This window comes from Peromyscus leucopus, chromosome 7 (genome assembly GCF_004664715.2).
Source record: "Peromyscus leucopus breed LL Stock chromosome 7, UCI_PerLeu_2.1, whole genome shotgun sequence".
NCBI classification, from domain to species: domain Eukaryota; kingdom Metazoa; phylum Chordata; class Mammalia; order Rodentia; family Cricetidae; genus Peromyscus; species Peromyscus leucopus.
In genome coordinates this window covers 78,622,231-78,647,300 of record NC_051069.1, presented here as the reverse complement: position 1 = coordinate 78,647,300, position 25,070 = coordinate 78,622,231, and the positions used below count along the sequence as shown (strand labels likewise).

At 47.8% G+C, this 25,070-nt stretch overlaps 1 protein-coding gene across 1 annotated transcript in view; it reads right to left on the bottom strand.

Moving 5' to 3' along the window:
* The window catches only part of Rasgrf1 (Ras protein specific guanine nucleotide releasing factor 1), a 114,442-nt gene that overhangs the window by 61,702 nt on the left and 27,670 nt on the right, over positions 1 to 25,070 (bottom strand). Inside the window, exons 3-5 of the mRNA XM_028865955.2 lie at positions 19,977 to 20,124; positions 13,312 to 13,404; positions 9,450 to 9,703 (exon numbers count right to left, since the gene is read on the bottom strand). Of these exons, the coding sequence (XP_028721788.1) occupies positions 9,450 to 9,703; positions 13,312 to 13,404; positions 19,977 to 20,124 (495 nt within the window). The remainder of the gene's footprint in view (positions 1 to 9,449; positions 9,704 to 13,311; positions 13,405 to 19,976; positions 20,125 to 25,070) is intronic.

Here is a 25,070-nt window from a genome sequence, read left to right as displayed (position 1 = left end):
CAGGCAATGCCAGGTTTTTTTTTTTTCTTTTCTTTAAAGCTTCCTTCTGGACTGCTCAGATTGTCTCTCTAACAGTTACAGGACTGCTAGCTTCCTTAACATTTGTGTGTTTACTGGACCAGCACCTTCTTTTTTTAAATAAAAATATTTATTTGTATTATTTTAAGTGTCTGAGTGTGGGCATGTGCCCATCAGTGCAGGCACCTGAGGAGGCCAAAGGCATAGGATTCCCTGGAGCTAGAAGAGTTACAGGCCATTGGGAACCACCTGAGGTGGGCGCTGGGAATTAAACTTGGGTCCTTTGCAAGAGCTGAAGGAGTACTTAACCACACAGCCATCTCTCCAGCCCTGGAGTAGCACTTTTAATTCTCTTCAAGGCCTTTCCTTTGCCTTCACAACTTGGCTAACTTCACAGCTTGGCTCTCAGGCCATTCAACTCTCAGCATGCTTTTCGCACTGAGAGATGTTTTTGCTTTTGATTCAAAATTGGATGCTCAGACTGTGCTTCGCTCACATACTCAGGGACCACTGTAGAGTTATTGTTCCAATTTCAGTATTGTATCTCCGGGGAGAGGGAGGCCAGAGAGATAGAGTAATGGCCAGCTGGTGGAGCAGCCAGAACATACATGGCATTTATCATATCAAATGCATCACCTTAAGGTTCATGGCACCCCAAACAATGAAGTCATAATATCAAAGGTCACTGGTCACAGATCATCATAACCTAATAAAGTTTGAAATTCCATAAGAATTACTAAAATGAGAAAGGCATACACTGTGTTGTTTGATGGATATGCTCTGTGAAGGGTGGTCACAAGCCTTGCATCGTGAACAGTCACTTCTGCTCAGCACAGTGGCAGGAACACACTGCAGAAAACAAGGCATCCCTCCTCAAACTGTGGCCTATGAGAACTTCATCCTAACCTTACAAGCCAGAAATCACCATTGTTTCCCACCCTCCAAGGAAAAAAAACAAACAAAAAACAAACAAACAAAAACAAACAAAAAACAATGGTAAAAAAAATCCACTGTTGGTTTGTGGAGCTGGCTCTGTGGATAAAGTGCTTTCTGAATAATTGTGGAGACCAGAGTTTGGATTCTTAGAACCCAAATAAGTTGGATGTGAAAGCATATGCCTGTAACCCAGCACTCTTGTGGGGAGGTAGACACAGGTATCCATGGCAGTAAACAACTAGGAGACCCTGCCCCAATCTAGGTGGGAGGAGAGGACAGGCAGACCCCAGAGTTGTCCTCTAACTGCACATACGTGTACCCACAGTCACACACAGGCACACACGTGCTTAGTACATTTGTTGAACATTTTCCATGCATATTGACCATTTGCCTCCATTCTGGGAACTTCCTAGTGATGTTCATTCACTATTTTCTCTCAGGAAGTTGAAACAATTCTCTCAAACTCAGGTCTGACATGTGTGCACCCCATCATTCACTTCAGATTTATCAGGGGTGATGATGTGGCTTCCATTTCATTATGGGAGGTTCTCTGTTTTCTTTCTGCCTCAACCTTGGACACCAGGCCTTTCCCAACTCTACACTACATCCATATTCACCTGCAGTTTATTTTATGTGAAAATAGTTAACTAGAGCTTGCTTTGGTGTAATATGAGAAGAAGGCTATGAATGAAACCTTCCTTTTTGTTTGGTGTGCCAATTGCCCAATTCAAATTAGGGTACCAGTGGCTTTTTTCAAATACATTATTCAGTTTGAGTCTAGACTTTCTTTTTGATCTGATGACCTGCTGGCTGATTTTGGTCTTAGATGTTTTCATCACATTATACTATCACCTTTGTTCTTTCTATGTATGTATGTATGTATGTATGTATGTATGTATGTATGTATGTATGTGTCTGTCTATTATCTATCTATCTATCTATCTATCTATCTATCTATCTATCTATCTATCTATCTATCTATCTATCATCTACCTACCTATCATCTATCTATCATCTATCTATCTATCTATCTATCTATCTATCTATCTATCTATCTATCTATCTATCATCTATCCAACCACCCACTCCTACCCACCTTTGTGTGTACGTAGTGTGTGCAAGTGTGTATGCATGCCTGCATGGGTTTGAAGACAAGTTGATGTTAGATGTCTCCCTCAGTTGCTCACCACTGTATTTATTGGGGCAGGGTCTCTCACTGAATCCAAAGTTTATTTGTCTAGCTAGCCAGCTTGCTTGGATGACTACAGATGGACCACTGCACCCACCCAGCATTTGTGTGGGTGCTGAGGACCTGAATTCCAGTTTTCATGCTTGTGCAGCAACCAATTTACCCACCCAGTCATCTTCCCCTCCTCTTTATAACATATTTTAATTGAAGGTAGGGTGTGTGTCTTTCATTGTTCAGGTGAACTTTAAAATCATTTTGCTAGGTTACACTATGAGTAGGACTACATTAAATTTGGAGAATGTTTTTGGTGAAAGGACATTTCTGACAGGGAATCTTTCTAATCTGGACATTGGCACTCCTCCCTCCCTCCCTCCCTCCCTCCCTCCCTCCCTCCCTCCCTCCCTCTCTCCCTCCCTCCCTGTACACACATGCATTTGCAGGTGTGTATACATATGGAGGCCAGAGGACAATCTTTGGCACATTCCTCATGAACACTGTCAACTTGATGTTGAGACAGGGTCTCTCACTGGTCTGAAGTTCACCAAGTAAGCTAGGTTGGCTGGCCATTGAGCCCCAGGGGTCTCCCTGTCTCTGCCACCTCAGTGCTGAGATTACAGGTACACACTACCACCCTCAGGGTTTTCACCTGAGGCTCTGGGGTGGAACTCAGACCTGAATACCCACTGAGTCATCTCCCCAGTCCCACTCAGTGTTTCTGAGTCCTTCTTTATGTCCTCATCATTTGGGCCTTCTGTTTATTTTTACAGAATCCTGTCATTGGTTCTATTATAAGCAGGGTCATTTTCTTATATTTTTAAGTTGTTCTGTAGACAATGGGAAAAGCTACCCATCTGGATTACAAACTACCCAGACTCTGGACTGACTACCATGCTCCCATAGATTGTGACCTCTAACTTATCCAACACAGCTACTCCTCCACCCTCAGCTTCCCTTCTGACTGAATGGCAGCTCCAGCGGGCCAGCTTCTCAGTCCCTCCACCTAACCCATCATGTTGTAGATTCCACGCTCTGCTCTCAAGAGCACATGCCTCTCCATCATCTCTGCCAGATGATTGCTAGTGGATTCCTCACCAGCTCCCTGCTTCCACTCCTGTCCCCAGTTCTCCTTCTCTCTTAACGCAGCAGTCTTGAACGTCTGAGCTGATTATCTGGAGTGGCCTTGGCTTGGCCTGCACTGTCTCCCCGCTGTCTGCCACCCCCCTCCCCGTCTGTCTTACGGATCCATCCCTCTTTTTCACTTTGCTTCTGCCACTCTGCCTTTATTTCTGTCCACTGCACTCAAGTTTTTCTTGCCTCAGTTTTTGCATAGGCTGTTCTTTTAGTACATATTGACATTTTTGGTTGGGAGAAGGGGAGTAGGAGGGAAGAAGGGGTGGGAGGGGGGAGAGTATAGTACTATATACATGCAAGTGTACTTTACAATTCCTTTAGATTTATTTCTTTCATGTGCATGGATGTTTTGCTTGCATATGTCTGTGTATCCCATGCATGCCTTGTGCCAATGGAGTCAGAAGAGGGCATTGGATCCCTGAATCTGGAGTTATGGGTGGTTGTGAGTCACCGTGTGGGTCCTGGGAATTCAATGTTGGTCTTCTGCAAGAGTAAGGAGTGCTCCTAACCACCATCTCTAGTCCCAAGTATGCTTTTTTTCTAAATCATTTTTTTATAAGAATAATTGGAAAGCTTTCCATTTTATTCAGCTCTTTCAGTTTAGGTAAAAATGATTGATTTTATTCAGTTCTGTCAGTTTAAGTAAAAATGATTGATTCTTTTAAAATGCTAAGCTTATAGTGATTCTCTAAGGAGACTCTACAACAAGATTTTCTAAATGCACACACTCCTTTGAAGGTGGAAAGCTGCAAGTCGTGTGCACAGCTCTGTCAGCACATGGTCAGGTGCCAGACCAGACACTGGTCACTCCACATCCAGTGCTCGCAGTGTGTTTATGTCTCTATTACTGCTTAGTTGCCCTGGGGAGTGTAGGATTCACAAACTCTAAAATATTTATTTTTTTATTAATTAATTTTTTAGTGACTAAAGGAATGATATTTTATGTATCTTTGTACTTTGCTCAGATTTGTCCCTTCATTAACTTCCTTTTCCTTCTCTTACCTCCCACAATAAAATATAAAACCTCATATCTGGCCCTTTGTAGGTAAATTTTGCTGGCCCCTATATGAACGGTATCCCAGGAATTATGCAGTGTGTAGCTATGATCCTGTCTTCACCCTTGGTGAGGATTCTAGACACCAAATCATTGTTTGGGCTTGTGGGGTGTCAGTGGGTCAGGCACTTGTTTCATAAATATGAAGATCTGGTTTGGATCTCCAGTACCCACATGGAAAATGGAGCATGGTGATGTAAGATAAGACTACAAGTCCAGCTCTGGGAAAGCAGACAAGAGGATCCTTGGTACTTGCCAATATGTAGCCAAATTGGTGAGATCTAGGTGTAGTGAGAGACCTTGTTTCAAAATATACGGGGAAAAAATAAAATGGAGAGAAACTGAAGGAGACCTTTGGCTTCTCCATGTACACACACGCACACACTCACACATACAGAAAAGAAATGACTGTTTAAACGTAGTGAAGGCTCTGGCAGCAGAGGCACTCTAGGAGTCTACAGAGGGATAGGTCAATCAATAAGTATCAAGAGGTCCGGGGAATGATGAGGGACATACCATCCAAGGAAATCAATGAAGACAGAGAAGCAGTTCATAGGAGACCTGCTTACCTGCCTCTTCCTTCACTGACCAGGAAGGAGTCATGACTAAGGCCAGTCCAAAGTAGACAGCATGGGGCCAGAGCTGGGCAGACACAGTCCTGTCCACTCTGCTAGTTATGGTGGCTTTGGTGCCCACTAGTCATTCAGACATGACAAATGGATTATGGCATTTTTTCCCCCATGGAGTTCCTCATTGGCACAAACCAGGGCTTCAGGAAGTCAGTCACTGTCAATCATCAGAATGACCATCAGGCTACCCCCCCCACCCCCCCACCCCCGTCACTCTGGTAGAGGAGCCTCTTAGCACTATTGTGGCTTCCAGCACTCAGTGCCGGGCACAGATTTTACTAGAAGGAAACTGCTCGATTCTATAGGCAGACCATCCTGGCCACTCAGAGCCTGCCGCAGCTGCTTAAGGAGGGATCTTTCTGAGGTATGGCATGCATGCAGTTAACACCCTCCACAATACTGCCAACCTGAAGAGAAGTCTCTTTCTTCTCCAGGACTCTTTAAAGGAGTGTCAGTAAACTAAATCACCAAATTGACATCAGGTTTCTAATGTGGTTGTCCATTTCCTCTTACAAGCAAGGTGGCCGGGCGTCACTGTGCAGAAATGCTCTCCAGTAAACAAGCAGGCAGCCTCGATCCTCACACGTGGTTCCCAGCCCTCTGCCTCATGGCTGAGGTGGAAGGCAGGCAGGATCAGGTTCTGGAACCTGTGCCCAAGGCACTTAGAGTAGAGGAGGGTGGGACTCACATAGAGGGAGACTTCAGATGGAGGGATATTTGGAGCCCTGTGCTCTGAGCTATACTCACCAGGAGAATGGAGTAGAGGAGAGGAGCCTCGCTTTAGGCTCGCTCCTCTGCAATTTCACAAGGTGGCCTGAGAAAGCACAAGCCTTAGCATAAAACAGGACTAGGCTAAAACCCCAGCCCATGTTCCTGGTTGTGTGCATCTTTGAACACTTTCTAGCACTGCTCTGAGTCCTAACCCAGCCTTCTGGGGGCATCCCCGAAGACCAGAAAGCACAAGGGCTAGTACAAGGAGTCCGAGTCAGGCAGGTCCCACAGAGCACTCCCTTAGCAGGGGACCTGTCCACGACACTCAGCTCTGCAAGGGTCTGGGTTGGGTTATGCTAGTGGACTAGAAAGGAATTCCAGCTGTTTTTGTTTTGTTTGTTTTGTTGAGACAGGGTAGGCCAGGCTGTCTTGGAACTCACTCTGTAGCCCAGACTGGCCTTGAACTCACAGAGATCCACCTGCCTCTGCCTCCCGGGTGCTGGAACTAAAGGTGTGCCCCGCCACACCTGGCTTGTTTTGTTTTCAATCCGGCTGTTCTTATGCTCACAGGAAGCACCAAGCTTAAGTCAGGGAAGAAAGTGCTGTCCTCAGCGGGCCATGTTTCTAGGAGGGTGAGCACCGGGTAGGCATTAGCTCTTGTTCGAGAAAGGAGAAGTAAGGAGAGAGAAGAAGCCAAGTGCAGCAGACTTGTGTTCACCGGTAGGATCATGGGTCTTCCTCCTTAATGCACACTTGGCTCTCTGTACCTCCTGGTCCCACACCCACAGATTCAACCACATACACATCAAAAATGCTAGGAGAAAAAAACCCCTGGGTTTGTAGGGGCTGGAAAGGGCGGCTTAGTGGTTAAGAGCACGTGCTGCTCTTGCAGAGGGTCCAGATTTAGTTTTCAGTACCTATATGGTGGAGAATAAACCATTCATAACTCCAGTTCTAGGGGATGTGACAACCTCTTCTGACCTCCTCTGGCACTGCACATACATGATACACAGATACACATACAGGAAGAACACCCAGATACGTAAAATAAAAAAGTCTTTAAAAATTGTGTCTGTAGTGACTATGTACAGACTTTCTTGTCATTGTTCCTAAACATTGTATCATAGTAACTATTTGCATAACATTCTCATGGCTCTGGTTATTATAAGTGATCTAGTGGTGATTCAAAATATACAGGAGGATGTGAGGGTTAGATGCAAATAGGCTATTTTACATAAGGGGCTGGGTATCTGCAGTTTTTGCTGTCTGCAGAGGTCCTGGAACCAATCCCTCAGGATTACTGAGGGACACTTATATCGAGGTAATACAGTAAGTTATACTGATTAATTTTCAATATCAAATGAAGTGTGCATTCCTGAAATGAGTCCTACTTAGTCTATCTTATTCCTTTTCTACACCACTGGGTTCAATTTGATACTTTGCATCCACACTCATGAGAGATACTGGTCTGTGGTTTTCTTTTCTCATGATGTCTTTGCTTGGTTTCCATATAAAGTAAGGCTGGTTTTATAATGGGAATGCTCCTAACACAGATATGAAGCTGATTTCTTTCAGGGCATATTATTATGAGCCCTTGGGACATGCTTGGCTAAATGCTTTACACAAGCTCTGTCTCTCTCAGACATGGTCTCACTATGATGTAGCCCAACCAGTTTTGAATGCTTGGGTTACAGGTATGTGCCACCACACCTTGCCTGTAGTATGAACATTCAACCCAAAATTCCAGGTTATAAGAATTCTAATGAAGCCGGAGAAGTGGTTCACACCTTTAATCCAAACACTTTAGGCAGAGGAGCCAGATCTCTGACCGTTCATGGAGTTCAAAGTTTGAGACCAGCCTGGGCTACACCGTGAGGTCCTGACACCTCCCCCACCCCCACCACCAAAACAAAACAAAACAACAAAAAAAAAACCCCAAAACAAAAACAAAAAACCACCACAGTACAATAAAAACATGGAAAGACAAATAAAAGCAAAAAGGCGAAATTATCTCTTAGTGATAATGTTAAACAGTTACCAAAAGTTTACAATCATGGCCTGACCTGTTAGGAAAACACAAATATGACCAATTACGACTGTTGCCCTTGCCCCCAACAAGCACTCTGATTCAGCTTCTCAAAGGTCTCAGGAGGCCAGAAGCTACTTCCTTCCCGCTGCCTGCATCTGTTTCCCTGTCCCACCCTGTGCCGTTCGAACACCCCATTACATCCTCTGTACCAGTCTTGCTCCACCCACCAACTTTTGGCTGCTTCAGTCTACTCTCCTGCCTGGGCATCAGACCCACACCTTGCTGCCTCTCCCATCACTTCATGGTGTCCCATAGGATTTAAAACTTGACACATTCCTTTGGCAGAAGTGACAGATACAGAGAAAGTGACCCATGTCCCAAGTATCCATGCAGAGGTCTCAGAGGAGGACCTGGTTTGTTAGCAAAAGAACAGAATGAAGATTTGAAAAGGAAACACAGTTTTGGGAACCCAGAGCAGCACAAGAGCTGCCTTACTCCTGGTGAGACCCATCCGGGAACAGCAGGCTATTTCTGTGTCTTCTTCTTTTTTTTTGGGGGGGGGGTTCTTTTTATCTAGTTTACGAAATTTTGTCACCCACTGGGAAAGTATACTCAAATCGTCTCCTAAGAAAAGTCCTTTTAGAAAGAGGCTGATGAAGAGCAAGAGGGCTGAGAGCCCACAAGTGGCAAAGGAAATGTTTCCACTAGGTGAGGGGTGGCACAGTGCACAGCAGAGCTCTGGCAGTTGAGAACTGAAATCTGAACCTGGCCTCCAGGTCACTGGCATGGCACTAAGATAAAGAGCATGCCTCAGCTAACATCTGGTAGCCTCATTTGAGCTGTGGTTTGTTCCTGACGAAACTCTCTGATGGTATGGGAAAGCGGACTGTCGGAGAGGCTTGGAGAGGCGTGGCCTAGCGGGACTGTCTGCGTCATGGGCTTGCTCTGGAAGGGGCTGGTGATGGCTCTGCACTGAGGGCTGGGTCTTACAAACAGGAGTGGGTTGGTTCTGGAAAGAGTGGGCTGCTGTAAGAATGGGGGGGGGGGCTCCTTCCTCGCTTGCTTCCTTGTTTGCTGTGTGATACCTCTCTTTCAGGTGCTTCTGTCCAGAGAGTCTCTTACTACAAGAGACTCCCAGAAGTCAAGGTAAGCTCTTAAACTTCCAAAACATGAGTGCAAATAAACTGTCTTTTCTTTTCTTCCTTTTTTTTTCTTCTTCAGTGCTGGGGATATAATCGAGGGTCTCCCATATACTAGGCAAATGTGCTCCACCTGAGCTGTATTTCCAACCATTTTAAACAGTAAAGTACTCAGCTTCAGGTACTTTGTTATAGCCATATGAAATAGATGAAGACAGTTTCTAACTCTTAAACATAGAAAGTAGAGTTTCTCAACAGTGGTGGTGTTGGTATTTGGGGTGGAATAGTTTCCGTGCGTTATAAACTGTTTAGAAGTATCTGTGCCCTCTGCCTATCAGATGTCGGTAACAACCTCCTCAAAACTGTGCGGCCAAAACTGTCACTGATAACTGTCTTACAGTGTCAAAAGGCTTTCCATTTAGACTACGTAGGCCCCAGTTCATATTCCCATGCCATATGACCTTGGCTTATTTCCTTCCTCTCTGGGCCGCGGGTTCCTCAGCTGTACTTGGTGGGAAACAGATGTGGGTTTGCGACAGGATTCAGCTCAGCGCATGTTTGTTGACCAGTTCTTTCGGGCCTCCTTCCTACCTTTGCTGTCTGTCCTGCTTACCTGTTCAGGAAGATGCTGCTGACATCATCGTGTGTGATGGGAGGCTTCTTGGAGCTGGCGGCCATGCGTAGTGGGCGCAGAAAATTATTGACAAGGATGTGCAGTTGCTGCACGTACTCGGCCTCGGCCTCCAGCATGCTGAACACCACCTGGTTCCTCTTGCGCATGCTGTCGGCATGGGGAGACCGGATGTAGTCCTGGATGACGGTCTTCCACTTCCGCCGGCACAGCCAGCCCCGAAGGAAGCTCTGTACCTGGTTAAGACCAGTGGGGGAGATTTAGGTTAGCATGAGTTACTCTTGTTTTTTTGTGAACCGTGAGCACCTCAAGGGCAGGGAGCAGGGTCAGTCAACCCTGCTGCTGTGAGCTCAGGGAAGAAGAGCTGAGATGCGGAGCAGGCTCTGCTGCCGGTGAGATGCTGAGCATGCTCTTTGGGCCCTCTGAGACGATTTTTCTCTCTGTGAAAAGAGAGGCCAGGGAGCAATCGCGGTATGGACTAGACGGCTTGTCGGAAGTGTGGGTTCTAGGGCCTGCCCCAGCCCGCTGCATTTTAACAAGTTCCCTGATTCCTGGAAGAGCAGAAAGGAGGAAAAGTGGGCCGAAAGTTTCCACCCAGAGCTAGCGTGAGGAGAAGGGTTGCTAGGCTGTGTTTGGGCATGGTTGCGTCTTGTCTAATGACTCTTCAGAGAGCCCAGAGGTTTCAATTAAAGCTTGTCTGGAGAGGGTAATTATCAAATTGAACAGAACATGGCAAATCTGCTCATCTCCAGCTCTTCAGTGGCTTCTGAGCCCCAGTGCCAGGCTGGAGCCTCTCCCAACTCAGCGGGGAAATGAGCCGGGCACTTGCTCAGTGGCCTTGAAGGAGGCTGAGAGAAGTGGCCTCTGACAAGTGGCAGGGGCTTGGGAAAGGGTCTTCACTCACGCATGTGCATAGACACACACACAGATACACACACAGGAACACATACAGAGAACACAGACACACATAAACATACATACTACACATGCAACACACATACACATAGAAACAGAAACACACACAGATACAAGCAGATACACACATACACATACACACAGCCACACGCACACCTACACAGACATATATACACAGAGCCATTTACACACAGACACATGACAAATACACATAGACACATAAGGACACACGGATGTACGCAGATATACTCACTCAAACACACACACGCATGAAGACACGGATAGACATACACACATGTACTGGCTAGTGTTATGTCATCTTGACACAGCTAGAGTCATCAAAGAGGAGGGCTGCAAATGAGAAAATGTCTCCATAAGATCGGGCTGTATTCTGGGAATCTGGTGCCTGTGGTGTGACGCCTTGCACAGCCTTGGTGCAGTGGGGAGGGGATTGGACCTGCCTAGGCTCAGTGTGCCGGGCTCTGCTGACTCCCCATGGGAGACCTCGATTTGGGGGATGTGGGGATGTGGGGTGGCTTGGGAAAGAGGGACGGGGGTGGGTGGGAGGAGGGAGGAGGTGGCATCTGTGGGTGGTATGTGGAGTGAGTAGAAAATTTCTTTCTTTTTTTTTTTTTTTTGGTTTTTCGAGACAGGGTTTCTCTGTGTAGCTTTGCGCCTTTCCTGGAACTCACTTGGTAGCCCAGGCTGGCCTCGAACTCACAGAGATTCGCCTGGCTCTGCCTCCTGAGTGCTGGGATTAAAGGCGTGCGCCACCACCGCCCAGCTGAAAATTTCTTAATAAAGAAAAAAATTTTCAAAAAAAAAAAAAAAAAAAGAAAAGGGCTGTAGGCAAGCCTGTAGGACATTTCCTTAATTAGTGATTGATGTGGGAGGGCCCAGCCCCTTGTGGGTCGTACCACCACTGGGCTGGTGGTCCTGGGTGCTATAAGAAAGCAGACTGAGCAACCATGGGGGGGGCAAGCCAGAAAGCAGCACCCCTCCATGACCTCTGCATCAGCTCCTGCCTCCAGGTTCCTGCTCTGTTTACGTTCCTGTCTTTACTCCCTCAGTGGATTATGATATGCAAGCCAAATAAACCCTTTCCCCGCTGATTTGCTTTGGTCATGGTGTTTCAACATAGCAGCAGAAACCCTAAGACAATGCACACACACACACACACACACACACACACACACACACACACACACACAGTTGTCCTCAGCTGCACAGGTTTCTAATCCAGGGTCACCTACCTTCTGCACTCTTTAGGCTTCTGGGATGTGGACAAGCTCATGATCTGCACAGGGAGGGACACGGGCCTGGGGCCAGCATACAGGAATCTATACTGAAGGGCACTGACCATGGACAACAAAGCAGCCCGCAGTGCAGACTCACCTCTAAGGAGGGGAGGCATTTGTAGAAAAGGGAGGGCTTTAAACCCCCAAGGAACAGATATGGGGGTGGATTTCAGCCAGCCCTATCAAATGCTGTCCGCAGAAAGGGCTGCCCCGAGTTGACGGGTGGGCAGAGATGTTCAGGGGCCATAGCAGAGCCAGTTGTCCCTGCCTTGGTGGGACCTGGTGTCAAATCTTCCTGTTTGCCTGTGCGAACCTGACAGCTCCTGTATGCCCATGTGGCTGGCTTGGGAACGGGAGAGGACAACCTCTTCTGCTCGCAGCTGACATTGCTAACTATATAGGACGTGGCCCAGGCTGTTAGACCTCCGGCTTCTCCAGGAGGCCACATGCTCATGCAGCTGGGGGCATGGGCTTGAGGACTGTGCCAGGATTTGAATGTCTCCCTGCAGACACTTTGCCGTGTGAGCTTCGACAGGTTAGCTGCTGGCCTCTCTGTGTCTCAGCTTCCCCAGATATGAGAGGGAGATGATGATCAATTCTCAGAGGCTTTCACTGAGGAGCCACTCGATCTGCATCAAGCTCCCAGAATAGCATCTGGCACGTAGAAAGTGGCTAATGAATGCTGCTGCAATTTCTATTTTTGAGAAAGCAGATATCCAGATTTCCGCGTGAAGTGTTTAGCTCTTAAAGCACTAGCAACAAATATAAATGGGAAAATATACATGGGCTGGAAGCCATATGCACCAGGGAGGGCTGGACTTGGCCTGTGGGATATGTTTGCAGTTTCTGGTCTGCGTGTGGCATGGGGTCCTTCCTGCAAACCTGACAAGGAAGATCTTGTTTCATTTGTTGTCCTCAGGGTGAACCAGCTCTCTTGTCTTGAGTCTGGCAAGATGAAAACATAGCCAGGCCCCTTCCCTGGGCTGTGGCACTATAGGGTGGTCTATAGTATTGTTACTACCTTGGCTCCTGGGCAGGTCCCTGGCACTTTGTCAAATATCTTTCCCCTTGGAAACTCTGTTAGAGCTGAAGCAGGGGCTCACTGTGGGGTCTTTGAAGGCCAGCTCCCTGCTGAGCCCTGCTGGGGAGTACGAAGTCGTGAGGTGCGTGTGTGTGTGTGTGTGTGTGTGTGTGTGTGTGTGTGTGTGTGTGTTAGAGAGAGAAACAGAGAGAGACAGAGAGACAGAGACAGAGAGACAGAGAGACAGAGACAGAGACAGAGACAGAGAGACAGAGAAGTGGGGGAGGTGGATGACAAGCAAAGAAGCCACGATGGAAAGATGCCTGAGGAGCCTTGGTGAGGCTGCACCGTTCTTGGAGGAAAAACTCTTAAAGGAGACTTTATAGACCTTGGTCCTGACCCCATCTCCTCCTTCCTCTCCCTTGTCTCTATAAAATGGGGCTAGCTCACCTTCACTCACAGGGACAACCAAAAAGAATGGCATGACAGGCGTCAAAAGAGGCAGGTGGCTCCTGGTTCCATCTCTGGAGCTGAGGGGACTGGGTGAATGACATGCCATAAGGATATGTGGGGTGGCAGGTAGACACTGCCAGCCAGGGAGGGTTCAGACCTTCTTAATTTTCTTGATGTCACTGTCCTCATCATTGGGGGTGACAATCTGGGTGGACTGGATGCGTTCGTTGTCCTTGAGCAGGGATGCAATCTGCAACAGAATCACAGGTCAGTAGTGGGTAGGGGACACTGGCCAGCAGGCAGTGGCAGCACCCGAAGCCTGTTTCCTCTGCCACAAGAGTTGACAGTGTTGGGTGCTGAGTCTCTTGTGCCTAGTGCTTTGTCCGTGAACCACACAGGCCCCAGATGCCCGTACAGAAGTGCACACTGCATTGGAACAAGTCTACCTTGGATACTTTGGGGCCATCAGAGTGTGGACAAGGCCCTTCTAGGTGTGAGGTGGTGGCTATAGCCTGATCTCTAGTTTTCTTCCATGTTCTGCAAACCACAGGTCCCTTTTATTTTTACTGTAGTAAGCTATACAGGAAGATAAAAGTTACCATGTGAATCTTTTTTTAATGTGTAATGTTGTATATGTGTGTGGTATGTGCATGTGTGTGCAGGCAAATATGTACTTGTATGTTCCTGCATATGGAGGCCCGAGGTCTTTCCTTGATTACTCTCCACCTTTAAGTTTTCAAACAAGGTCTTTCATTGAATAAATTCAATTAGGATGGATTGCTAATGAACGTCAAGGATCCTCCTGTCTTCACCCTTTCACCCAAGACTGGGATTACAGGCATGTCCTGCCATGCCTAACTTTTTACTTGGGTTCTGGGGATCTGAACTCAGGTACTTGTGCCACCGTGACAGGGACTGTACTGACTGAGCCAGCTCCCTAGCACCCATCAATAATTTTTTAAACAAAGGTTTGTTTATGTACACACACACACACACACACACACACACACACATTTGTGGGGGTCAGAGGACAGCTTTCAGGAGTCCATTCTCTCCCTCCACCACGTGGGGTTCAGGATTGAACTTACATCGTCAGGCTTCAAGTGCCTTCACCTGTTGAGCCCTCTCACTGCCCTCCCCAGTGAACCATTATTGGGTGCCTTGTCTGGAGGCAGCCAGTCTATTTGTAATGTGCAGCCAACATCGCCGTTCCTCCCTGGGGTCTTCAGATGGAAACTCTGTAAGCCCTTCCTCCTCCAGCTGCTGACACACATCTGTGCTGTTTTCCACATCTGTGAATTTTACACCAGGAAGCTCTTGTGGAGTTACTTGGTATTTTGTTTAGCACTGCACCCTCAGGGTTCATCCATTTTGTAGCCTATGTTAAGTTTTCTTCATACACATTGTTATTATCCTTGGTTCTCATATATCCCCTTTCTCCTCTCCCCGCCTCCCTACCCCTTCAGGCTGTTTCTCTTCCTTCCCCCAGAAAGCCAGTCCCTCTTTCTGCTTTTTTATTATATGTATCCATCACCCACTTTCCCTCCAATTCCTTAGGATTTCATCTTCCTCTCTTGTGATCCTCTTTACTTACACAGCACACACATAGAAACGCACATGTATATAATCTTAAACCTAGGTTCCACATATGAGAAAATGTGCAGTATTTGACTGATTCTGGCTTATTTAATCTAATGCAGTGATCCTCAGTTCCATCTATTTTCTTGCAAATGTCATTATTTTATTTTTTTTTATGGCCACATAAAGTTCCACATGTGTTATGTGCCTTGTTTTCTTTATGCACCCATGTTCTGGTTTCATGTCCTAGCTATTGGGAATATAGCAGCCATGAACATGTATGTACACATATCTCTGTGGTAGGCAACACTAGCTCACTTGCAGACATTGGGCTGTCCTTTGTCTTTCCAACAAAAGCACATCGGGGGATAAATCAGATCAAGGCTGGTGGCTTAGAGTATAGCTCTTGTGGCTGGCTTCTCTCCTCTCTGGGTTACCCTGAAGCATTTCTTGGAATCAAAGTCCTCTTTGGAGCTTTGCTACTTGCCCAGAGAGCTAAGGTAGCCCCCAGCATATCTAAAACAAGCTCCATTTGTTTTATTTGGGGATCATAGAGAATCAAGACCAAAACCAAGGGCTGGTGTCCAGGAGCTGGACATCCTAAGTCTGTCTGAGACTGTCCCAGGGGACAGGCCAACGATCATCTTGTACTGGGGCTCACATAGTAAAAAGAAAGAACTTTCTATTGAAGGAAAGCCACCTCTTCTCCCTGCTTTGCTGAGAGTTCTGTGGAGTGGTTAGAGTGGTCTCATTCATTAGAGCTCTTGGGGGTTAGCATAGGACCCAGCATGCAACACACCCTTGTTAGCTGTAAAAAATAAGTGAATCAAAAACCGATCAGAGCAACAGTGACCTCAAAACCCCCAACCACAGGAAGCTACAGCAGTCACTGAGCCCAGCACATCTAAAGACAGAAGCTCAGGGAATTCTCTAAACACAGCTGTGGGCAGGCTGCTCCCTCCTCAGAACACGAGGCTGTGTGCCCTCAAGGCCACATGCTGAACCTCAGGATGAATGGCTCTCAAAAATGAGCCACTGAAGCCTTTGAAAGTGGAGTGAGCAGTTTCAGGCTCTCCACTGCTAGGCTGCTAAAATTACCCTGGTTGGCCTTCACTTGGAGAGTGTCTGAAAACAACTAACTGGAATGTTCAGTGGAGAGACCTGCTTGCCTGTTCTCTGCTTCCCCCCCCCCCCTGTGCTACTTCCTTATATTTTCTCAGCAATTCTTAAGCTTTGAACATTTACATGTTGAAATAAAAGGCCAAAATTTTGGCCTGTAATTTAAGAGGCTTATGACACACACACACACACACGCACACGTACACGCACACGCACACACGTACACGCACACGCGCACACAGTGGCATGCAAGCACAGAGCTCTGGTGAGCTCAGAGGTTGCTGTGGCTGGGTCAACAGTCCCTCTTGGCCTGAAGGTCTTTATCTTCATGCCATCCTGCTTTTCTTTGCCAGTTTTGATATGTGCACTGAGGGAGGTTGTGGTGGTTGGGGGCTGGTCTGCATTTAAAACTGATGATGGGGGCTGGAGAGTTGGCTCAGAGGTTAAGAGCGCCAGCTACTCTTTCAGAGGCCCTGAATTCAGTTTCCAGCATCCACAGGGTGACTGATCACCCTCCAAAACTTCAGAACCAGGAATCTGATGCCCTCTTTTGACCTCCTTGGACACCATGCACACACATAGTGCACAAACATACAGGCAACACTAACACATAGACAATAAAATAAATATAAACAAACAATTTAAAAAGCAATTAAAAGTTGCAGCACACTTCTGATAGGCCTTCTATAGGACATTCAATCAGTGGGGACCAGGGCAGAAAATAGGCATAACCAAGCCTCACACTATGCTGTGATGCTCAGAGCTCAGACAGCCCTAACAGTCTTAGAGTCTTTAAAATTCCTTTGTCCATTCGTTTCATCTATTTATGTGCGTGGTGTTTGTGTGCACACATGCATGCATGCCTCTGGAAGTCAAAGGACAACTTCCACCAGTTATTTTCTTTTTGTGTGTGTGTGTGTTTTTCTTTTTTATTTTATTTTACAATACTATTCAGTTCTACACAACAGCCACAGATTCCCTTGTTCTCTCCCTTCCTGCCTCCCTCCCCTTCCCCCCAGCCCACCCCCACCAGTTATTTTCCATTCCATCATGTGACCTGGAGATTAAACTCATAAGGCTTGGTGGCAAACGCCTTTATCCCCTGAGCCTAGAGTCTTTATTTAAGGATCAGGTTGGGAATACAGTTCAGGAGAGTTAGGAACTTGGTTTGTTGCAGAAGTCTTAGGCTATGGCCTGTAGAAACTCAATTTTCTCCTTGCTTTCCTTTGGTCTCCTCCAAGCCCATATGTCTCTTTTGTGCTCACCCCATCTGAAAATCCCAGTGGTGTCTTGGTGTTGGGCTCTGTGACAGGCAGGGAGCTGCTGGAATTACTGGTGTATACTATCAGCTGGGAAGTTAAGTCAAGAGGTTCATGAAGCCAGCTGTGGAGGTTTGAATAGGGATGTTCCCCCATAGACTCATGTGTTTTAGTGCTTGGCCCATAGGGAGCAGCATTATTAGGAGGTGTGGCCTTGTTGGAGTAGGTGTGGGCTTGTTGGAAGATATGTGTCACTGTGGGGTGGACTTTGAGATCTCATAGCTCAAACTATGCCCAGAGTGGGACACAATCTCCTTCTGTTGCCTGTGGATCAAGATGTAGAACTCTCAGTTCCTATTCCAGCGCCATGTCTGCCTGCATGCTGCCATGTCCCACCACGATGACAATGGGCTAAACCTCTGAAAATGTAAGCCACCCCAATTAAATGTTTTCCTTTATAAGAGTTGCTGTGATCATGGTGTCTCTTCACAGTAATAGAAACCATAACTAAGACACCAGCCTAGGCTACATAGTACAGCCAGTACAGTGGTATGCATATACTGTGAAGGGCAGGGCATTTGATTGGAAATATTGCTCTAAATTCCCACCAAATGGGCCTTTTCTGTCATTACACACACACACACACACACACACACACACACACACACACGTAATACACACACAGACACATGTGCATGCAGTACACATACACAAACACGTGCATGTAATACACACACAGATAACACACAGACACATGTGCATGCAGTACACATACACACACACGTGCACGTAATACACATACAGATATACACACAGACACATGTGCATGCAGTATACACACACACACACACACACACACACACACACACACACACACACACGTTTCCGACTGGCCTGCATTCTGCTCCTAGCCCCTCAGGGACCTCTGTCTTCTGCACCTGCGCCTTCTTGGGCCCACAAACTGATAAAAGTATTTAGGGCCAAGTGCAAACTGAGCTTATACCCCCTGGCTTTCAAACACCTTGTCAGGACCAGGGCTCATGCAGCACCATTGTGTCTCTGTTCACACTCTAATACAGTGGACTAGAAAGGCAGACATCTCCATACCCCTAGAACCTTCCAGAGCCTGCGTTCACTCACTCACCAAGCCCTCACAAGCTATCATGCCAGGTAAGAAGGGCTGAGTGGTAGCAGAGACTGCCTAACCCTTATGGGGTTCCTACCAGACTGCTGAAATTACAGACACACAGGGAGCATTGTGATGATCTTCAGAAGCCTTGTGAGCAGAGGACCTAAAGTACATGCTAGCCAGTAGCTCCATCAGGAGGTAACTGTCCTTGACAGGATTTGGCTAGAAACATGGGCATGAGAAAGGCATGCCAAAAAAGAGCAATAGCATGTGCAAAGGCCAGGGGGTAGGACAGTTCAGTGCTCTGGGATGCTGGGTGGTGCTAGGGGACTGCACAGTCCCAGATAGTAATTGGGTAATGGGACCACAGTCCTTCCCTGGTCTCTTTGTGTGTGTGTGTGTGTGTGTGTGTGTGTGTGTGTGTGTGTGTGTGTGTGTGTGTTGGGGTCAGGGGCAGCTCTGTTTATATTCAGGAAGCTATGCTGGGCTATCATAGATCTCAGGGCTTCTCTCCAGAGTGGGCTGGAGCCCAGAATGAGCCAGCGGTGTTAGAGGATAATTTTGGGCTAGCCTCTGGAAGACTGACTGTCAGAGAGTCTGTACAGAGTAGAAAGATTAGCAGGTGGACGGGAGCCTGTGTTCCAGTTCAACGTCTGTCACTTCTCAGCTGTGTGTGTTTGGACAAGTGACCCGTGCTCTCTGAGCCTGGCTTCTCACGGCTTATTCCTCTGGGATGGCAATGGGGGCTGATGAAGGAGATATGTCTGAAGTCTTGTAGGGTTAGAGATGGGTCAAATGTGGAACTTCAGTTAAACATGAAGCTGTAAGTCAATGTTGCTGCTGATGGAGAGCTTTGCTGTTGCTGGATAAGATGAGGTTGGTGACTCTGAGTCTCTGAACTTTCTGGACAGGGCTGGGAGGCACTGGGCTACAGTGCAGATGTGGGAAGGGGTTCTGTACACAGAGAACCCTGCACCCAGGGCTTCTAGCTCTGCAGTTGACACCTGCAGGTTCTTCATCCTTTGCTGTTGGGATTACATTTTTTTTTTTTTTTTTGAGTGGAGCCTGATGGGATCAGGGAGTACAGCTTGGGATTGCAGGCCTGGATCATGTGAATCCTCTCCTCTCACTGTACCCTCCTTAGGTGGATTCTTGCATGTTTTTTCTCCACATCCTGACATCCAGGATGCCACATGGGCTTCTAGGAAGGATGCCTGAGAGCCTGTGCTCCAGGAATCAACAGCATCTCCTAGCATGGTATATAAATGCAGGTTCTCATTTGGGAGTTCTAGTGCTGCCCAAGGCCTTGGTAAACAGTGAGTGGCTAGGCTCCTGGAGGTGTGTACAGGACTTCTGCCCAATGAAGCCACACACAAGGCAAGCTTGACGGCATGCCGTCAGGGGCAGGCCCTAAAAGCCCGAGACTGGCTATCTGACACTCGTGTATCTGGTGCAGACACAGAGAAAGCCCACAGTAATGACTGCAGGTGATATTGCACTCCAGAATCTGAGCTGACAATGGTGACAGTTAACGTGTCCTTGCACCCTCTAATAACTTGTCCATAAGCATCTCACTCATCCTTATCACCTGGTTAGGTCATAGCAAAGACCCTGCATTACAGGAAACAACTCAGCAGCAGAGGGGCGGGGGACACGCTTCAGGTGGCACTTGGGAAGCACAGAGGCGGGGTGAGTCAGGGATTTGATCTGGTCTGGGGACCCCTGGCTGGCAGTCACCTCTGCCTTCAGTCGCTCGATCTCGATCTCGCCGTCCTCGATCTGCTGTCGCAGCTGCTTGGCCACCGTCTTCTCTGTCTCTACTATCTGCAGCAGGTGCAGGTACTTCTGCATGAGCGCCTCGTGCTCCGTGGCCAGTGTCCTGTAGCTGTGGACAGAGGTGCACGGCAGGTGAGAAGCTGCCCCCTGTCTCTGGGCCCTGCCCACCCCATTGCACACCAACTTCCGGTTGCTTTATTTGCTTGGCTTTCTTTGTTATGCATTCTATCTCTATCTATCTATCTATCTATCTATCTATCTATCTATCTATCTATCTATCTATCTATCTATGTATCTGTCTGTCTGTCTGTCTTTGTTTCTCTCTATATATCATACGCACACACAGACACACACGTTCTCCCTACCCCCCTCCTTTCCTCTCCCCCTGGGCTGTTGTCTAGGTAGATAGGCATTTTGAAACATACCCTTCCCCAGCTCCCTAACTCCACACTTCTTCTTAGGCTACTTCTGGGATTCAGATGAATTGCCTTGGTGGACTCCAGGGATCTTCTTTCAGCTTCAGAGCTACTAGTAGCATGGTGATGGAGGGGGATACTCTATGTGACTAAAAAGTACTCAGTGGACACTTGCTGTATGCAAGGGAGACTACAGATGCATGCATCAGGCCTTGTGGGATATATGGAGGATGAGGAGGCACGGACATCTCATTGTTAGTTTGGGTGATGCCTGAAGACTGCACAGGACATAGAAGTGTCCAGTGGCAAGTCACAGGTTCTTAGTGTATGCTAAGAAGGAGGGGGCCAGCAACAAGGACTGTGCTCAGAGAAGACTTCCAGGAGATCCTAGGTAACACACCACCAAGTTGGAGCTGAGGCGTTTGACTCCAAACATAGTTCCTTGGGTACATACCCACTTTAGGGCAGCCCTGGGTAGGAGACTTGTGTTGGCAGTAATTGATAATGAGGTGAGGTGATTAGGTGGCACCAGGTCAGAGACAGTCCCAAAGGACAGGCAAAGGTGGGGAGGGGGGGGAAGGTATCATATCAGATTCCCAAATTAACGCGTGGCACACAGATGGACAGAGTAGCAGAGCAGGAATGGAGGTAAGAAATGGCTTGCCTGAGGTCACCACACCCCTGAAGAGAGACCCCAGTCCTCTACGTTCTTGGTCTGGGCCTCTCCATACTGCTCTATGGTATGAACAAGACCACCAGAGTACATCACAGTTGTGGATCTGATCCCATGAAGAGGCCCAGTGGGCAGAGAGGCTTGGAGAACAGGACTCCAACATTTCAGAGGGAGGTGTCTATCCAGATGGGGTCAAGGTCAGGGAAAGGGCAGGACCTTGGAAGGGAAAGGTTAGAGTTCTCAGGGATAACAGTCTGGGTCTATATTCCTCACTGTTCCTCAAATTCTTCCCCTTGCTTCAACCCACCATCGCCTGAGAGCCACCCCTTTGCCTTTCCTCTCTCACACCTACCCATTCCTCTGTGCTCTTGTCTTCTCAGCAAGGTCTGTGTCTCTTTTCTTAGTGATAGTGAGGGCCTCTCCTTCCCGTCCTTTGATTGGCACAGCCCAGGATGTTCTATATGCACATCAAACCCCTCTGCAGGGTCTCTTTCAGAACGAACTGCCTCTGCTCCATCACACTCCATCCCAGCATCCAGAAAAGGTTCAACTCCCTACCCCTTAGAACAAGCCAAGTTGTTCCTCAACCTCCCTAACTCTACCGTTCTGTCAAAGTGATTGGATTGAGATGGCTGTGGCCTAAGGAGAACACGCATCTCAATGTATTGGTGAGAGAGTTTCTAGAGATGTTAATGAAGGACTGAGAGGACTTGCTTGAACTGAGTGGTCCTGTCCCATTGCTGGAGGTCCAGAAGGAACCAAAGGGGAAGAGGGAGGAGGCCTTCTAGCCAGGACGTTCTCTCTGTCTGCCTTCTGGTTGCCACAAAATGAGCAGCTTCATTCTGCCACAAGCTCACTTCATGATTGTCTACCCTACCGCAGTCATCAACAGAGCCAATGGAGGATCATAACCAAAATCTACTTTCCTTCCTTAAGGTTGTCCTCTCAGGTATCTGTCACCTTCTTTCCCACTTGCTCAGCATGGTTTATTGAAAGAGCTGCTCACCCAGGGTCTGCTAGGATTTTCTTTACTCCATCAGCACAGCATTGGCTCTTCACACCCATAGCAACCGGCTCCCCCTCTGGGGCCACCCACTGTCTCCTACTGGTGAGACTGCTGGAATGTGAGATTGATGTTAGTCTGCCAGCTTCTGGTATTATTACCATGCAGTCCTGCACATAGCTGGCCAGTGGGGTCAGGCTGAGGAGGGGGGTCTTTGTCTCAGCCTCAGGAGCCTGCCACTTGAGCTCACAGAGTCTCTGTGAGCCTCAAGGTTTGAGGTGAGACCCAGGAGGCCATGATGGAAGTAACCTTGCAATAAAGAAGGGCCATGCCAAGGTGTTTGAGGTAGAAAGATAGTTACAGAGGGAGGGCCCTGTTCTCTGATGATGCCCGAAGATGCCTTCTTGGGAGGAGGCTGGCTGAGGCCATACATATCCTGAGGGTGGGATGATATAGCAGGAAAGGCTTGCTTCATCAGGCTCAGGACACCTGTAGCAAGGAAGGGATCCTGTGAAGAAACTGTGGTCCAGAGAACTGATCTCTGTTCTTAGCGTTACCTTTTCTTAAGTAACAGGCTGTGAGAGATGCTGTTCCAATATAACACTATGGCGGTCTGGGTGCTTCTCTTGTGAAAATGAACCCAGACTGGAAGGGCTTTCCAACTTCCTAGGGTACTTAATTGTCTTCACTTGCAAGCAAAATTCAGTTGAGAGCAAGGAGTCTGTTTTCACACCATCTTGCCTCCCCACACAGGGGTGCGAAGCACAGCTTCTTCATTAGTCTGGTCTTACTAATGGCAGACACCCCAGTGCTGCAGGAAGGAGGAGTCTCATCTGCAGCTTATCTGCCTGCCTTCCTCCTCCCCCCATTCCCTTCCCTCTCTTTATCCTCCTCTTTCTTTTCTCCTTTCTTCTCCCATCATTCCACCCCTTCTTTCCTGTCCCCTTTGCTCCCCCTTCCCTCTTCCCCCTTCCCTTCCCTATGCCCCATCCCTTCTGCCTCCTTTTCTCCTTCCCTTCTCTCTCCCCCTCCCTTCACCCCACTCTCCTATTATGCTTTGAATGTGAAGTCTCCTGTGTCAGGAGATAAGCGCAGGGGAGGCTGGGGCCAAGACCAGCAGGGCTGCTGCAGAGATTAGACTGTTAAAGAGGCCACGGGACAGTGGAGTTGGCTCAGTCAGGGGAGCACCTGCCACTCAAGTGCGGGGAACCCCAATTGAAAGCAAGTAAGTAAATAAATAAAACAGGCCATGATGGTGTGTGCTTGGAATCCCAGCACTGGGGAGGTAGAGGTAGGCAGATCTAGCCTAGCCTACCCCAAGGACTCCTGTCCAGTGAGAGACCTGGACACACACACACACACACACACACACACTCACACACACGCCAGATTCCAGCCATTTAGGCTCAAGGACATCTGAAAGACCTTGCTTTGAGATGTCACAGGGGGCCTATGGAAGTCCTTCCCTACACCAAGCCATTAAGTATTCAGAGGTGTAAGCCAAGCAGATGTGGCTGCTGCTGGAGCCAGCGGCAGAATTTGGTGCTAGCCATAGGATATTGGTTTTAGGGGCATGCAGAATATAAGTATTGTGGCTCCCAGAGGTTCCCACCCAGATTTCAAAAGGAGGCCTGGGAAGCAAGGCAGTATGGGAGGGTCAAGAGTCCCTGAGATAGTGAAGTTGTGAGAGTTGAATATGAAGCTCTTGGAGCCCTCAGGAAGCTGGAGAGGCCAAGAATGGGGGACATCTGACAAGGAGAGTTTTAGGAAGTCAACAGAGCCTTCTGAGAAGTCATATTGAGGAACTAGGAGTTGACAGACTGCCTGAGGCATACAGAAAGGGAGAGGGGCCATGGCTATGTAATAAGGATGGTGAACTTCCAAGATGGCTGGCTTCTCCCTCACCCTCCTGACTTGAGACAAAGACCTGACAGCTTGTGGGCTTTTTGTCCTGCCAGTAGGGCCCCCTGCTCATGGGCTGGCTCAGGGAGTCCCTGGCTGCATCAGGGCATGTTTACACTACAGCTGTAGGACCATTAGCCGTCCTTCCTTTCTTCAAACTGAGCAACCCTATGTTAGGGAGGGGACTTTAAAACACTCCAGTCCCCAAGAGAAGCTGTATTTCAGCTTCTCTAGTTCTCGTTCCGCCTTGCAGAGGGTCTTTTCTCTGTGTGCTTGTGGTCAGTGCCCATTTCCTCGCCTCTGGTAAAAACCTTTCTGGACCGCTTGTGATAGGAACACCCTCCACTCCCCAGCTCCCCACTTCCTCCAACTGGACTTAACCTTCCATGGTCTCTACTACCTCCCAATAGTCCAGTCAATGATGAATTCATCCAGAGTCAGTCCTCTGATTAGGTCAGAGAACTCCCCTGTTGCTACCTATTGTGATGGAGATTTTTCCCCCTGCCTTTTGATTCTTTAACTGACAAAGGAAATGAGCCTGGTCAAGACCCCTAGATGATAACAATATAAGCTACAGTCAGAAAAGACTACAGAGGTGGGACTTTCCAAGCCTGTTGGAGCTCATACCATGCCCTAGATCCTGTATATGCTCATGACATGACCTGAATACCCAGACATGGAGCTCCATGGTATAATGTTTGTCTGGCTGGGTATTAGCCTCATTTTTCTTCCTATGTTTCCATTCCTCTTTGTAAAGGGGAGGGCTCCTATCATTGTATGTTAGAAGTACACGACTTCCTTTATTTTATTTTAAAGGTGTTCATAGCTACTGCCACCTTGAGTTATTGAAGAGTTTAGACTTAGCCTTCTGAGAAATTCTGGGGCTATTAAGACTGAGGACCTTTGGGGACATAGTAAATACATTTTACACTGTGAGATGGTCATGGGCCTTTGGGGGCCAAGGGAAGAATATTATACTTTAGTCTGGAATGCTCCTCATGGGCTGATGTTTAAAGGCTTGGTGTCCAGTAGATGGGCTTTGGGAGCAATCGTGAGGCCCC